Genomic DNA, 16,119 nt, shown 5'->3' on the forward strand with positions numbered 1-16,119 from the left:
TTTGCCAGAGATTTTGTATCCCAAGAAGAATCTATCCACCAAAAAAATGGACCAGTATTTTCAATGAACCTATGATATTGCAGAAAATGTTAAATGCAATAGAAAATGTTATATGCAATAGTATAAAGTATATTTCTGCATATTAGCTGCTTATTCAAAAGAGGTATTCTTGACTAAATATTTTTATAGATACTTCCACTAAAAGTGCTGCAAATAATTTTTCTGTGGAGTCCATTGGTATAACTGCTACTTATTTTAAGCACTGGATGATTTGTATTCATAATGGAAACTTCAATAGCAAATTCCAAGCCAAACTAGAGTAATTCCCCCTTCAGTCAATACAGTCTTCATCTGCATCAGTAAACAGCACAGTACAATTGATGCCAATAGGTAAAGTTGGAAGGGCTCATGTTGAGGGCCTGACATCCACATCACACAGGTTCTGGATGTTCCCTTTCAGACCCACTCAAGCTAATTAGCAGGAATTAGATACAGTAACACTTCAGGTGTGAACATCTAAGACTCATCTAGTTATGTTTCATAAAAAAAAAACCCCAAACAGTTTCTATGTCCCAAGACTGTGCATGCACTTTGCAGTTCTGATGGAAGAGAAGTGCAGATAACCAGGAAATTCATCTCCAAGTATTGCTAATATAAAATGTTTTGTCTGTTTAGGATGAGGATGTATTCTACTGTGTGTGAGTAAAAACAATAAGGAGTTTCCTTTGCATCTAAGTTAGATGACCAACCCCTTTTAATCAACACACATGAAAAAGCACCCCACAGATGTCACAAACAAAGAAACAATGTCATCTTAGGTCAAAATGAACTGGAAATAGAGGCAACTCCTGTATTTATTTTCAAAATATATTGATCTATGGAAATCTTCCTCAATAAAATCCAGTTCAGACCAACAGATAAATGTCATCCCTCCCAACTATAAATTTATGCAGAGGAATTATGAATCAATACATACTTCATGCATTTTCACCCTGAATATACTTTAAGTGAACTGAAATGTTATAAATGTAATCATAATGATTCAGGTCTCCTGCTGGTGGCTGCTCCTGGAAAGATCAGATTTCACATCTGGGGGTTTATCTGCAGCCAGAAGCTGGGGCAGACAGAACGTCCTGCACAGGAGAAGTCGCCACCATGCCCAACACTCGAACTATGAGCTCCTCAGAGACAGTATTTTACAGGCATTTCTGCCACAAAGAGAGAAGTAAAACTCTGGATTTACTACAGATAATCATATTTCTCCTCACCAAATTAGTATTTTGCCCCATATAGACATTAAATATAGGATGACAATAAAATGGACTAAATATATGGCAGTGCCATTACAGAGCGAAAATCAAACCCCACAACTACCAAAGCAAGGGAGAGAATCATATTTGATGTCCATGTCTAAAGATACATGAGGCCATAAAACTAAAAGTTGGATATTGCAGTTTAGTAAGATTACAGAGCTGTCTTCAAATATCAAGAGCAAAATACTGCTTGCGCTCTTCATGTTATTTTTTGCATTACCATCTCTGCAAACATGATATTGAATTTACTCTCTGATGTGTCTTCATGAGTAAAGTATCTTGTGAGATATCTATGAATGCTTCAAGCACCCATTTGGAGGAAGGAAGTCCTGGGAGTTATGAGCTATTTTCAGATGGGTTTTTTCCTCACAGCATACAAAATAATAAAAAAAAAAACAAAACCAAAAAACACCACTCCACCAAAAACCAAAAAAACCAACCAAAAAAACCAAACCAAAACCAAACCTGCAACAACAAAACAAAACAAAACTTAAATAAACAAAACAAAACAAACAAACAAACAAAAAAGAACTAAACATCAAAACAAAACAATAAAAATACCCCAAAACACCTTTACTGTGATTTTCCAAAAAGAAATGATTTTCTGAAGAGAAACACACTTTTTAAGAATTTTTTAAAGACTGTTTATTTTTTCCACAAACATGTATGAGAAATGACTGGATGTCTGCTCTTGCTGGATGTGCAGTGAGTACTGTTTAAAATTGAACTTATTTATAAACTTATTTATAAACAAGCACAACACCTGAGGCTGTACAAATTCTTTAATCTGAAAATATAATTAATTACAAACTTATTTGTTTAATAAGAATAGGATTGCAAGGCAACATCTTCTTCAGCCATAAATATTAAAATATGAAGACAGGAGCTTATTTGTGTAAGCTGAATTATAAGTTTTTGCTAGAACAATTCATTAGAAAGAAGGGTTTGCAGAGTGATCTGGTTCAACACTGAAGAAATTTAGGAAAGAACTGTAGCATGCATTTGAAGGAAACAACAGTCCCACATGTCTGCAAAAATTGCCAGTGTGCTCAATATTAACTGCTTACATTTGAACGTCTGCTTTATTTTTATTCAGCCTCACATTGTATTTATGAGCTGTTCTGATCCTACAGTTCATCACTGCCATTCAATATTTCTCCTAATTAACATTACTTTGAAGTCTCTGACCTTTAGGCTGACACTCAATTCTGAATTAAAATATAATTATCTTTGTAACATGAATACATTTTTTATGCTACCCCCATGTTCTTCTTGTTACAGAATAAATACATAATAAATGTAAGGGAAAGACTGCATTGAACGTGACAAAGTAATGGAAAATAAGGAGAAAGTAAACAGATCAGCCTGCTTTCCCTTCCCAATAAAACAAGAAAAAAGTGACAGCAGGGAAAAAAATAAATGCAATACCTAAAATTTATGGCTGAAATCCTTTGTGCACAGTGCATAATTTATCTGCAGGTCATACTGGCATTAAACTTCACCACTTTATATAAGTATGTCCAGCAATCACTTGGTTTATATTGAACAGAACCACGGCCATCCTTTGAAGGTGAATGATGTCCATGAATTTCAGAGCACAGAGAATGTATTATATTTCTTGTGAATAAATCACAGGTTTTTTGGGGTTTTTTTTGGTTCTGGTCACTATAGTTACACAAATCACTGGTGTGATGAGGGTAACACTTCCCACTCATTGCCTCATCCCCACCATTGCTTCTCCAAAGTTATTCCTCAGTCTAAATGACCAGCAGCTCTGCATCATATGTTTGCTTTAAGTTACCTCATAACTTTTTCTACAGTCAAATAACTTACTTTTAAGTTAACAAATAACTTAGTGAACAACTTACTTTTACGTAGAGCTGCTGAAACTCCTCAAGGTTCAGTCTACCACTTGGACAGTCCTTTAGAAAGCCTTTGTACCACTGTTTTAGCTCGTGTTCATTGAACTCCGTGCTCTTCACCAGATCCTCCATCACCTCAGGGGCCAGCTTACTATTTTGTTTCCCCATTTTGCCTTAAGAAGAAATAAATGAATGCAATTAGCCAAATGTGAACACTTTAAACTGGAATTAACCACATAACTTGAACAATTGTTTTGCATTCACTGCTGCTTTCATTCAAATGCAACTTCACAAATTTGCTAGTGAACATGAACCTAAGTTCTGCATGATTATTGGAGGCTGAAATAGTGAAAAAAGCAACGTTCTTCTTTCATTTAGGAATCTTATGGCCTGGAGACATACTATTCATTTACCTTAAAATTAGGCAATTTACAGCTTTTCTTTACAATAAGATTGAAAAAGATTACTTGTTCTTTCCTTTGAATGTAACAAAACATGTCACAGATTCAGGGATGTCCACAGAATACCTCTCTGTCTTGAAAACAGTTTCTGATATGACAGCTACATTAGCAGCTAGTCCTCCACATGTCCAAGGCTTGGACAGACACACTTGTAACACACAGAATTAGGTATTCCACTGGGAGCAGGCAATGCAAGAGTCCACAAACTTGGTCTCAAAAAATGATGAAACCAAACTGGAAACATAAATTTAATTCCTACACATTTGTACATGTACATGTATATATATATACACACATCAGTATAAATAGATGTATATTTATATATTTAATGAAAAATTGATAAACATATGGTTAATATTTCATCACTGTTTACATTTCATCACCATTAACTCTGAAGATATTCACTGCATTTTTTATATACATTTAGTATACCCTTAAATATAAAACAGAAATGCAAAATTTGTGTGTGTGTGTGTGTAGATAAATAAAGTAATTCCATGCTGGTCCTTTGAAATACTTTCAGGCTCTTTAACATTTGACCAAAGATGTCCTTTGAGAGAACATTAGAGAAAACCCCATCTTTAACTTTTACCAATTTTTCTAGTTTTTTTCACAACAGATACATTTCAGTTACTTTTTAATCAGATGACAGACAGCACTTAACTTGTCCCGTAGAGAACTGCAAAGCGATGAATAATTTCTTTCCAGAGCCCAGCTTTGCATTTCCTTTTTTATCTCCAGTATAGCATCTGTGTCTAATGACTGCACCACACTGAATGCATTGATTTCTAGTTCATATCACCACCCATTCCTGATTTTTATCTATTGCTTTTGGCATCTTCCCCTATTTCAAAGCAGAAGTTACTTTCTCCTCAGAAGGACATGCATTGTTCTCTTCCAACAAATGAATATATTTATATAATTTCCTTTATGGGAACATTCCTTGAGCAGGTGCAAAGTTAATTATTCCCCCCAGTGTCTGTGTGTGGTCAGCACATCCCCTGGTGCCACAGTGCCAGCAGCACCAGGTCTGTTCCTAAAAGACCTCATGGCCCCTCTCACTTTTGGCCATGGTCCTCCCTGGTCTAAACTTACTCCATGCTCTAAACTTACTTTGAGGCTCTGCCAAGCTCCTGTTCACACATTTGATAAACTTAGCACAAATATGTGAGAGCATGCAGATGTCCAGAAATCAGCTATTTTGACTAAATGATGGGTTTGCAATTTACGGTATTTAGAGCAACTGCCCCAGCCTCATCTCTGAAGTCCCCATCTTCTCATGTACGACATTGACCCAGTTTGTCATATTCTGAATTTAAATCCTGTGGAGATTAAAGTATATTAATGTAGTTATTGCTCTAGCTCCAACTCAGATGGCTTTTACAAGAAACAGTGACTTAAAAAAATTTGTTTTATTCTTTATGGGGCATATTTACTTCTGTTTTTTTTTATTTTATTGACATTCTGTTAGCTTTTGCAGTCATAAGGTGCTTTGCTTAGGACCCAGAAAACCCCTAAAGATACTCAGCAGTTATAATAACTATCCTAGGTAGATTCAACAAGCTATTGTTTTCTCTCCTAATTTTGCCAGTTGTGCTTTTGCTTGACTCTTCACCTGGATTCATACCCCCGTAAGTATTTAACTCAACAATATTTATGGATGAAAAAAAAAAAGCATCCTAAATGGGCAAAGATCAGATTGTTTTAACTGACCACTCTTCTGTTAGAGAAGCTTTTTTATCTTTAGCTTTTTTATCTATTAGCTTTACAGCCCTTGGCACTACAGAGAGGTGGAAAAGAACTGTGAATCTCAGCCACATCTGCCAGAGGTGCCTATGCTGTTTTCACTGATGTGAGCATAATCCACTGTAGAACATCTACAGAGCATGGAGTGGATCTGCATGTGTGTAAGAATATGAGATATGTATGAATAAAGACATATATCCACACATAACCTATCATCAGAGTCAGAGAAACAAGTCACCAGCTTTTTGTCTCTGTGATCCAGGTCCCTAATTTTGCCATTTTTCTGTCACATGTTGTCCACTAAGTGCCAAACACCTTTTCAGCCATTTCTGATGTACCTCAGCACAGAATATCCTCTCGTAAAGAAAAACCACAGCTGGCATTTTGATAAACACTCTCAGAAACTATTTTTTCCACAGAACCAAAGCAGTATTTGAGAAAGGTATAATTTGTGACTGCTGGGTTCTGTACTCTTACTTGCTGCTCCAGCACAGCATGGTGCATGATCTGCTGGGCTCTGTTTGCGACAGAGTGAGCAAACTGACCAAGCTGGTCACAATGCCTTCCTGGAATTAGAAGCAGTCGTTCTTTCTTCATGTTTTAAAGCTCTTTTCTTACAGAACTGAATTGCAATCTGCAAGAAAGCTCAAGAGTCTCACATAATTATAAAATATCAACTCAGACTTCTGGGTCTGAGAGATCCATCTTATTTGGGAATAAAATCAAATACATGGATTATCTGCTTAATCATATCCTAACATCTTCTAGAGCTTTATTGAATCTCTTATTATTATTGAAAAAGTACAATCACCCATTAGCAATGAGTATGCTACTGCCAACACATTTAGTTTTCTAAAATTAAAACTATTTTTAATTAACTTACAATCACAGTTTCCCAAACATGCTTTTTCCTTGTAAAAATCTACAAATATGCCTTAGGAAAAGACAGGAGAGAACAGCTGCACAATCACTAAGATCTCAAGAGGAGGAAAGATCACTCTGCAAGTTTTTTTGTTTAGTAAATTTTATCATTTTCAACTATAAATTTGCTTCTAAGTGCTATATTTCCAACCATGCAATGTGAAAATCCAAGCACAGCTATTCATACTCAGTTGTGTTTTCCGGCAAGAAATCATGAAAGAAAAAAACAAAAAGGTTGATATGGGAGAGAGATTCATGATAACCAAGGAACCAGGCAGGTGAGTGCCACATAGCATTGATATAATGTCAAGTCTGCTCCCTGTGAGGTTACTCTGGCATGAGAATGGTTATTTACACTAGCAAGGGCAACACAATCCAAACTGGAGATCAAGAAAAACACTAAAACTCCACTATTGTGCAAAAACTAGCAAGAACAATGAAGGTTGAGTTTAAAAACATATCCCTTTTCTGAAACACTTAAAAAGGCTGTCAGCCATCCAGAGAAAACTGCTTTTCAGAAATAGTAGTCTACTCCATTATTTCATTAAGTAACACCTTAATTGTTGCTTTTACAGGTCCATAGGAAGGTCAGATGTAAAAGATGGAATTTTATTTAACAGCCAAAGCTAAAAGCAGTCCAGGCTGTGCCAGCAGCAGGCAGGGACAATGTGAGGATGGATCTGCCTGCTCTTTACCTGAGGAGGCCCACACCAGACAGCTCCTGCAGCTTCAAGGCCTGGTTCTGTTTGTTTGATATAATTCCTGCAATGCTATCATGTGTCCCACACACACTCGTGAATAGCAAATTTGAATAGTAAAACATGACTTACAGAATCTTGTTTGCTGTTTAATGATTTCAAAAGACCCCCCAAAGTGTTGTTTACACAGCTCCATTCCCAGCCTTCTTTCCTCTCCTTTCATTCCCCTTCGGCCTCCTTGGTATGTGCTCAGTGTTCAAAGGGACCAAGAGCAAACAAATGGAACTCTGGCTGTTCCTAAGGAAGAGTAAACTAAGTGCTGCCAAAGATCTCCTATTTGTACTGAAAAATGACCCAAATTCCACTGAGAAGATAGCACCAACAATGTTCAACAGTGTCCCTAAAACCCAGCCTTGTGTTGTTTTGCTTACTTTCTTTAGACATAGTTACATAAACCCATTGTCTTTCCAAATTGCATTAGAAAAGTGCTGCCAGCAGTCTGAGGGAGGTGATTGCTCCCCTCTGCTCAGCCCTGCTGAGACACCTCTCACCATTCCCCAGGTCAGTGCTGGGTTCCATGCACCAGACAGACACGGATTTACTGGGCTCCAGCAAAGAGCCACAAAGGTGATGAGCACAGGTTACACAAAGAAAGTCTGAGAGGGCTGGGGCTGTTCAACCTGTAGGAGAGAAGGCTCAGGAGGTCTTAATCAGTGTGGGTCTAAATACCCAATGAGGGAGCAAAGACAGCAGAACCAGCCTCCTCTCAGGGGTGCCCAGTGAGACAAGTGACAATGGACACAAATTCGATTTCAGGAAATTCTGTCTTGATGTTAGAAAACATTTCTTTACTGAGCAGGTGATCCAACACTGAAACAGATTACCCAGAAAGGTTGTGGAGTTTCCATCCTTGGAGGTATTTTAAACCCAACTGGACACAACTCCGAGCAATCATCTGTAGTTGACCATACTTGAGCAGGGGCTTGAACTTGAGCATCTTTGTAAGCCCCCTGAAATCTTGGTGATTCTATCATTCTGTGAAACACAGGAATGTGTTTTAAATTAAATGGGGCCGTCACACTGCCTGTTTTTGATATCCACAGTAGCTGCCTAATTTCACTAAATTCCCATATGGGTAGCTGAGAGGAAAAGTGCTCCTCCAAGGCAGCCTTTGGAGAAGAGATACTGGTGAGTCAAGCCACCTCCCTCCCCTCACTGATTACAGAAGTGCAGAAAGATTCACCTCGTAACCCTGGGCACAAGCACCAAAGTGATTTAGGCTACCCCAACTTATTCCCATGTACTCTGGCTGCTTTGACACCTGCCCATGCTCACACACTCACTTTCCCAGCAATTCTGCAGGAGCTGAGGTCGCTGGTAGTCAGCCAATACCTCTGCAGCCCCGTGAGGTCTGTGCATTAAATGAATTCCCTTGTATAGTGCATGTTTTTCTTGCTCTTCCCTGGCTTTGGGAAGTGGGAATGAATTGTGTGGACTATGCCAGAAGCAAATGACAACACTCACTTTGCCAGCTCAGCTGTGCTGGCAGGCACTCATTAGGCTGGAAGGAAAACTGTGGTTCATCCCCACCCCTCTGCCCACTCCCAGCCCACAAGCTCCCACAGGAACGTGCTGACTCCTGGGGATGACATGTGAAATCCAGGCATTGAGCAAGCAAGAGTGGTGGGCGTCTTTGCAGTCTTTGACACAATGCAAATCTATAAACGGCACATCAGTGTATAGACTCCAACATGCACACACATATAGGGGTAACAAAACCCCAAACAATTAATGCTGGGGAAAGCAGAGACCAATGTCTACAATCTACAATAGCAGAATAATATTCACATGATTTTTAAGCAGACTGTTTATCAAATTTCCAGCTTTGTGCTGATAACTATGACTCCTAACAACTCCCAGCATTGTTCCTTTCTCTTCAGGCTGTGTCAGATACTGCCTTTTGTCTACTAATGCCAGCATGAAGGATAGATAGAGAGGCTATCAAGCCACACAGATGCCTCATTCCTTCCAATGCATTTATTATTTCACAGAAGAAATTTGGAGCTAAAGTCTGTCTTTCACACACAAAACAAACAACAGCCTCATACCCAAAGCCCCAGTGAAATAAGTGTCCAAGGAACTATATGTTTGGAAAACAGGAGAAATTTTTCCATCCTCATGGAGAGAGACTCTTTTCTTGGGGCTGTAATGACATGAAAAAGGGCACTAGTTTTCAGCTAAAAGAAGGTACATTTACCCTGGATATAAGGAAGAGATATTTTACAGTAAGGGTGGTGAGGCACTGGAACATGCTGTTCAGAAAAGTTGTGGATGTCCCACCCCTGAAAGTGCTCAAAGCCAGGTTGGATGGGGCCATAGCCAACCTGCTCTAGGGAAGGTTCCTTACCCATGGAAGGGGAGCTAGATGATCTGTAAGTTCCCTTCCATCCCAAATTGTTATACAATTATAATTTCCCTAACCTATTAGTGAAGCATCTCTTCACATCAGTTGTCAACACTATTTCTAAGTCAGCCTGCATGAAACAGGGATGATGCTGAGCCCTGCCCTACACTTTGCATAGTAGAACCACTCAGGAAAGCTCTTTTTTTCTCCCAAGACATGCAAATGATGAAGATATGTTAGAGGAGGTTCTGGCACTGAGGCATGATACCAGCTCTTAAGATTTGGACATGATCTCAGTCCTACACTATAAACCTCCTGAAAACGGGGTCAGTCAGCTTAGAAGGGACTTTCTCCTTTCACTGTCTCTCCCGTAAGCCAATCCTCCTCAATAGCCTTTACTTCATCATGTCATGGCATCCAAACTCCCCCAAGGTAAGAACTGCCTCACACAGCTCAGTTCCATCTTCCTGCTCTTTGCTCAGAACATCAAATACAGAGCAGCTCCACAGCTGCACTTTGCCCACAAGAAAGAAGGACTGCAACAACCTGTAGGAGTGGAAGATGAAAGCAATCCACCTCCAGGTGCTTGCTGTCAGGATGGAAAAGGCAGGCAAGGAGCATCATGCCAGACACTGGCAGCAGTACCAGGGGCAGGAGGTACCCAAAACAGTGACAGCCAAACGGGGCTGGGCAATGCCAAGCACAGTGGCCCCACTCTAGCTGACCCTGATAAGTGGGGCTGAGCACTACACAGTCTTCCCCCTTCATACAAAACTTAGGGCTCTATTTCAAGTTTTTAACCTGCCATGACCAAAAAATAAGAATTAACATGTATGTGTATATGAGGAATAACTTCTTTATTGTGCAGGTGACCAAGCACTGGAACAGATTGCCCAGAGGCTGTGGAGTCTCCCTCACTGGAGATATTCAAGAACCATCTGGACACAATCCTGTGCCATGTGCTCTGGGATGAACCTGAGCAGGACTCCATGTCCCACTACAGTCCCTTCCAACCTGACCCATTCTGTGATTCTGTGTTTGTGTAGCACCATACTGAAATTAGAAGCAGTCGTGATTTACTGCTGATAACATAAACTTCAAACTATGGATGAAAAAACAGGCTAGGTTCTGATTTATGTGGCACTACAGCAAAAATTGGAATAAATCCAGTGATTTCAGATTACTTTACTGGCTTTACCAAATATCAGATTCAGGCCTGTAATCTCTCTCTGTAAAAGAAATGGAGGAAAATAGAGAGTAATGGCATTAAGGAATGCAATTATCCAACCAAATTGAATAATAAATGCAGAAAAGAGGTTTAAGCAAAAGAAGAGAGATATATTTTTAAATTTTATTTGAAATGAGATGGATATTCAATTAGATTCAAGCAATAAAAAAAGCATTTGAAAGGGTAAAACCTGTACAGGGGGGGTGCTCTAACATAACAATGACTGATATGTAGGATTTTTCTCTCTGAGTAGAAAACTAACATTGAGCTTATTTCATTAAAAGTATGTACTTGTTTTCTGTTAATTCTGGAATAAAGCAAAAGGCTGTTATTTACATTTGCAACATGAAAATGAAGGGCAATTCCAGACCCACAAGTAGCTCCACTGTTGCTGCAGTCCTGTGAGTCACAGTAGGGCTCTATCCAAAGCCCGATGCTGAAGCCAGCAGCTTGGGTAGAAGCAAACCTGCAGACACGGTCTGAGTGACATGGCAGGGTCTCATTTCTGCTCCCTTCTCTCATTTGGATTGGGAAATTGCTTACAGAAAGTGATAGCTGGCTTTCCTCCTTTACAAGTGGACACAGATGACGGGACAAAGTGTAACTTAACTTGAGTTGTTCAGTGAGACACAAGTGCTCAGAAGATTTTCCAGGCTCTAACACTTATTTAGACTTGGAAGGTACAGGGACAAAATTCTTCTTTTGCTTGCTCTTTCTCTCAGGCTCTTTTAGACACAGAGGAGTGTCCACATTTCTGGAGAAGGCTTAGGCTCTGAATGCTCAGTTGTCTTTAAGAAAATTTTTGCTTCCCCCTTACCTCCGTTATCTGGGTTTGATACATCATAGCTCAAACTTGTTTGTTTGTGGTTTATTTTCTTCAAAGCCCACTTCTTTTCCAATATTTCAATAAAATTTAGTGGTTTATATGTTCTACAGAATTTAGTGATTAATTTCTGAAGAGAACAATCAGCTTGTTAATGCTGAGTGTCAGACACATACGTGAGTAAATCTGTTGCCATAGTTGCTATTGGTCCAGTGTCTATAGACAGTGGTGATCAGTAAGTAACAAGGAGGTGTGATTTGAGGAGGAAGATTTGATTTTCCAGCAATGGAATGAGTATTTTCCTCACTGGACCATTGTCCAGTAAATTTTGTCCTTGTAAATAATAACCTTAAAATGCCTGCAGGATATTTACCTTTCTCTGATAATTCATATGGTGAGCACCATTGCAATCACCTAATTATCCAAAATGCTCCAACATCAGAGCCTTGATTGCTGTGACAAATTTGTTTTGTACCTTATATGAAACATGAGTTTTTGATTGCTTTCTCTGAGGTTTTATTCTAGAATATGGTTTCCACTAGGCTTTTCCTCATGAGATGAGAAATCTGTAACCTCCTGGACATTATCACTTCAAGTGGCTACTGGAACAAATCACACAGCAGCATTACACAAAGATCATTTTCTGAGCCTTGCATTTCAAGCCTTTTCTATAATTCAAGTGTTTTATACAATTTTAGATATGTCAGAGATCTATCCAATATCCAGTACTACACCTTTTCTGGGATAGTTGCTGTAAATGCCTCTTTTTGGGGGGAAGATTGACAGGGCATGCCTGAACATTATAGCTTCCTTGAGTATCTTCAAGTGTTATGGAACCAGTCTACATCTAAACAACTATTTAGTTTTCTTATGCCAAACTGTATCATTTCTTCTGCCCGAGAAACTGATTTTTTTTGTCAATTTGTAGAAACTAGTGTCAATTCTAGCATCAATTAAAATGCTGCTTTTCTTTGAGATAAAGATTATTGAAGGTTCATGTTTGGGGATAAGGTTTTTTAGACTTTAGCCACTGCCTTGACTTCATTTACATACATGAACAATTTTTTTCCTTGGTTTTCATTTGTTTATAAATAAATATTCATTTATGCTGTCACAATGCTATGAAAAAGTAATATCATGCTATAAAAAAACCCCGTGCTTTCTCTCCACTTAAATTACAGGATGTCTTATTTGATATCAGCTTGTTCTATTGTTTGAAACATAATTTTACTCTTCTGTTTGATATGTGCAAAGCCAAATTCCCTAAGTTGATATGCTTACCAAGAAGTACTTATACTGTTCACCTCCCAGCCTCATTTTGAGCTTGAATCCATCAGGTGCCTTTTTAGGACTGCACCTCTGACTCATAAGTCATTGTCTTTACTTAATAGTACATACTTCAGTCTTCACTTATATCCATATTCCTCATCACAACTCTTAAACAATAACTTTGCCTTCTGCAAAGGTGGCTAGATCAAATCTTTGCTGTTTAAAAAGTCAGTTGTCTTTGGTCCCTCTGCAGTCAATGGAGGGGGGCAGAAATTTCAATGATTCACCCCGTGCAGAGGGAGATGTCTGAAAGAGGCAGGATGAATATATGCATGTGTATTTTAAGATGGAATGAATCAGCAAGCGTCTCTTTCTTTCTGCCACTTGTAGAGGCAGCCCTGTAAACCTTCTTAGATCTGAAACTGGATTTCTAAATGCTTAAAGTGACGCAAGGAAGATCCCACCTCCTAAAAAATCCATCCCATCTAACCTATGCTGTTCCTGATCTCACTAGGGAAGTGAGGCATACATTTGCCAAAGTCAGTTGTTATTCCTATGCATCACAACACTAATTCAGGTGTGATTAATGTCACTACACGTGCAACATGTGGGTGAACCAAATGCAATCCTTCCCACAATGCTGTTTACTTCCACCACAGCAGTGGAAAAACTCTCTTCTGGTCTTTTCCAGGCCCCCACAAACCAGAATAGTTTTAAATAGCTGAATGGCAGAGATCAAATTGTTCAGGATTGTTTCATTATACCCTTGTAATTTCCACCTTTTTCCTCAATATAGCTCTTAACAAAGTAAAGTCCTGGCCTCTAAGAAAAATCTTTTTTATTATTGTTAAATATATTTTCTCAACAAATTTCACTCTTACCATCTAAATGCTATATTAATTTCTCCAACTCATCTCTAATATCCAGTTCCCCCTTTACCCAACAGAGTCCCTTCAGCAGCCATGTCCACTGGTGCAAGGCCCTGTCTCACTGCTCTGGATTCTCAGGGAGAAGCAGTGAACACCGTGTGGCCCTCCTGCAGTCTGCTGGGAATAACAGCAACCAAGACCACAGCTCAGACTGGTTTCTCTCTGTTCTCAACTCACACAGCAGTGAGAGGATCTCTTTTTCATCTAGTTCATGCTGTGATGTATCCTGTGATGACAACTGATGACACACAGATGATGTGTGACTTGCAAAGGATGGAGTAAAACTCTGAGCAGTGATATCAAAATCACGATCTATAAATAGCGTTGCGATAACTGAAATAAATGTAAGTTAACACATACAGGCACACTTCAAACCTTTGTTTCCATTCCATTTCTGCATGAAGAGGAGCACCCCAGACCCTGGTGTTGGCTGGCTTACTCCTGTGCATGAGCTGATTTCAACAGATCATTTTGACCTATGAGCTAAACACTACATTACTAAAATCCACATGCCTGTGTTACAGCTGATGTTAACAGGAGTGGTTAGCAGGAAAGCAGATTACAGCCTTTTGTTTTACTAAAAACCTTTCAAAGTCAAAATAAAGTGTTTGCATCATTGTGGCCAGTGATCCACTGGCGCAATGCTCGCCCCAAATTCATTATAAATGAATCGTCAGAACTATCCCTTGTGACTGCTTCAGATGGAGCCTGATTAAATGCAGAGGAAATATATTACTGAAAAGATGAATCATAATTCTGCAGAACGAAATCAATGGCTTTACACCTTTGAGTTGAACACTGAGGGTTGAACAAAAATGTTACTCATACAAACGAGTGAACAGATGAATCACGTACACAGCCTGGACAGGAAAAAGGTACCTAAAATTTAATCAGAAGTAGCCTTGACTATGACAGAAAGCAAGAGAAAAGCTGAAAATGTTTTCCCCAAGGTAGAACTTTCAAATAAAAATTCTTTCTTTGCACTACTATGAAATGCAACATTTTTTTTCATCACTTTTGTTATTATGGTTTGGAATAAATGTAAAAATTTTACATAGAGTGGTTGGATGGCTCATTTGAAGTAACATTTTAGTTCCTTCAGTCTAGCTCTAAGCTGGCAAGTTGGTAACAAGGACGAGATGCCCTAACAGGTACCACTGGTATGACTTAAGCCACTCCAGTTAACGCAGCTGAAGTGACACAGGGTGTCCCACCTGGGTATCTCAGACGCCTCAGGTCCTTTCAGGTGGCACTAGACACCTCTGCTTAAGCAGATGGGTCACCCAAATGAGACTGTGTCCTCCAGACTTAGACAGATAACTTAGAATCATAGAATCTTTACCCTGGGAAAAATGTCTAAGATCAATTCCAACCATTACCCCAGCACTGTGTTCACCACTAAAGCATGTCCCCAAGTGACACATCCGTGTGCCTTTACAACACTTACAGGAATGCTGACACCACTGCTTCTCTGGGCAGCCTATTCCAATGTCTGACCACCCTTGGAGTGAAGAAATTTCATATCGAATCTAAACTTCTTCAAATGCAACTTGAGGCTGTTTCATCTCACCCTGTCACTTGTTACCTGAGCAAAGAGACCGACTCCCACCACCAACCTGAACCTGACAGTTAAATGCTGCAGTGCCCTGTTTATATAGCAGAGAAAAAAGTCATTGCAGAGAAACTGATTCATCAAGCTTATATCTAAAGGCTCTCCCTCTGGAGTCTATGAAAAATGCTGGCCTTCCCTTAATCCCCACTTATGCTATGTAGGCAGCATCTGAAAGCTGGGAGGGAAATAAGGTGTTCCTGCTGTCGCTGAACACAGTGACACTCTGTGCAATGCTGTGTTAGACACCGAGCCCTGAGCCTCCTGCCCACCCCAGCAAGCACACACCCAACCAGCAAAGAGGGCCAGTGCAGCCAGCTCTGTGTCAGCAGTGCCCAAAGCAGAGCTGCCAACTCACCTGCTCTTTGTGCCTCTGATCCATCCACATCCCAGATCCATACACAGAACCACAGAATGCTGGCTGGAAAATCGAGTCCAACCATTAACCCAGCACTACCAACTCCCCTCTGCTATTTCACAGAATAATGCACAAGAGGTCCAAATCACAGTTGATCTCATTTTTCAACCTTGATATCCTTAGCGGATATCAGAGCAAAAAGATCAAAGCTGGGAATGTGTGAAACTGAACTGGTCCCACCAGGACTGAATTTAGAAGTATTCACTGACAACTGTTCTCCCTTCTCTAGGAGATTCCTCTTCCAGAGCTTCCAACTCAATTTCTGTTGTAAAGCACAAAACTGATTCCAATTTTAATATGCCTTCAGTACAGACTGAGAACGTGAGTTCTTTAGTGCAGACTCTATTACGTTGGCAAGCCCAGCATCAAAAAGCAATAATGCATATAACTATTACCTGGTGTTTCCTCATTAATTAACATGTTAGTAATTAACATGTT

General features: G+C 39.4%; 1 protein-coding gene across 2 annotated transcripts in view; it reads right to left on the minus strand.

Annotated features, from left to right (window-relative positions):
• Window positions 1-16,119, minus strand: part of VSNL1 (visinin like 1) — an 82,955-nt gene that overhangs the window by 41,992 nt on the left and 24,844 nt on the right. For both annotated transcript variants that reach the window (XM_086875818.1, XM_086875819.1), the window contains exon 2: window positions 3,182-3,348. In XM_086875818.1, the coding sequence (XP_086731944.1) occupies window positions 3,182-3,343 (162 nt within the window). In that variant the 5' untranslated portion in view covers window positions 3,344-3,348. The remainder of the gene's footprint in view (window positions 1-3,181; window positions 3,349-16,119) is intronic.

This window comes from Cyanistes caeruleus, chromosome 2, assembly GCF_971803275.1.
Source record: "Cyanistes caeruleus chromosome 2, bCyaCae1.hap1.1, whole genome shotgun sequence".
NCBI lineage: Eukaryota > Metazoa > Chordata > Aves > Passeriformes > Paridae > Cyanistes > Cyanistes caeruleus.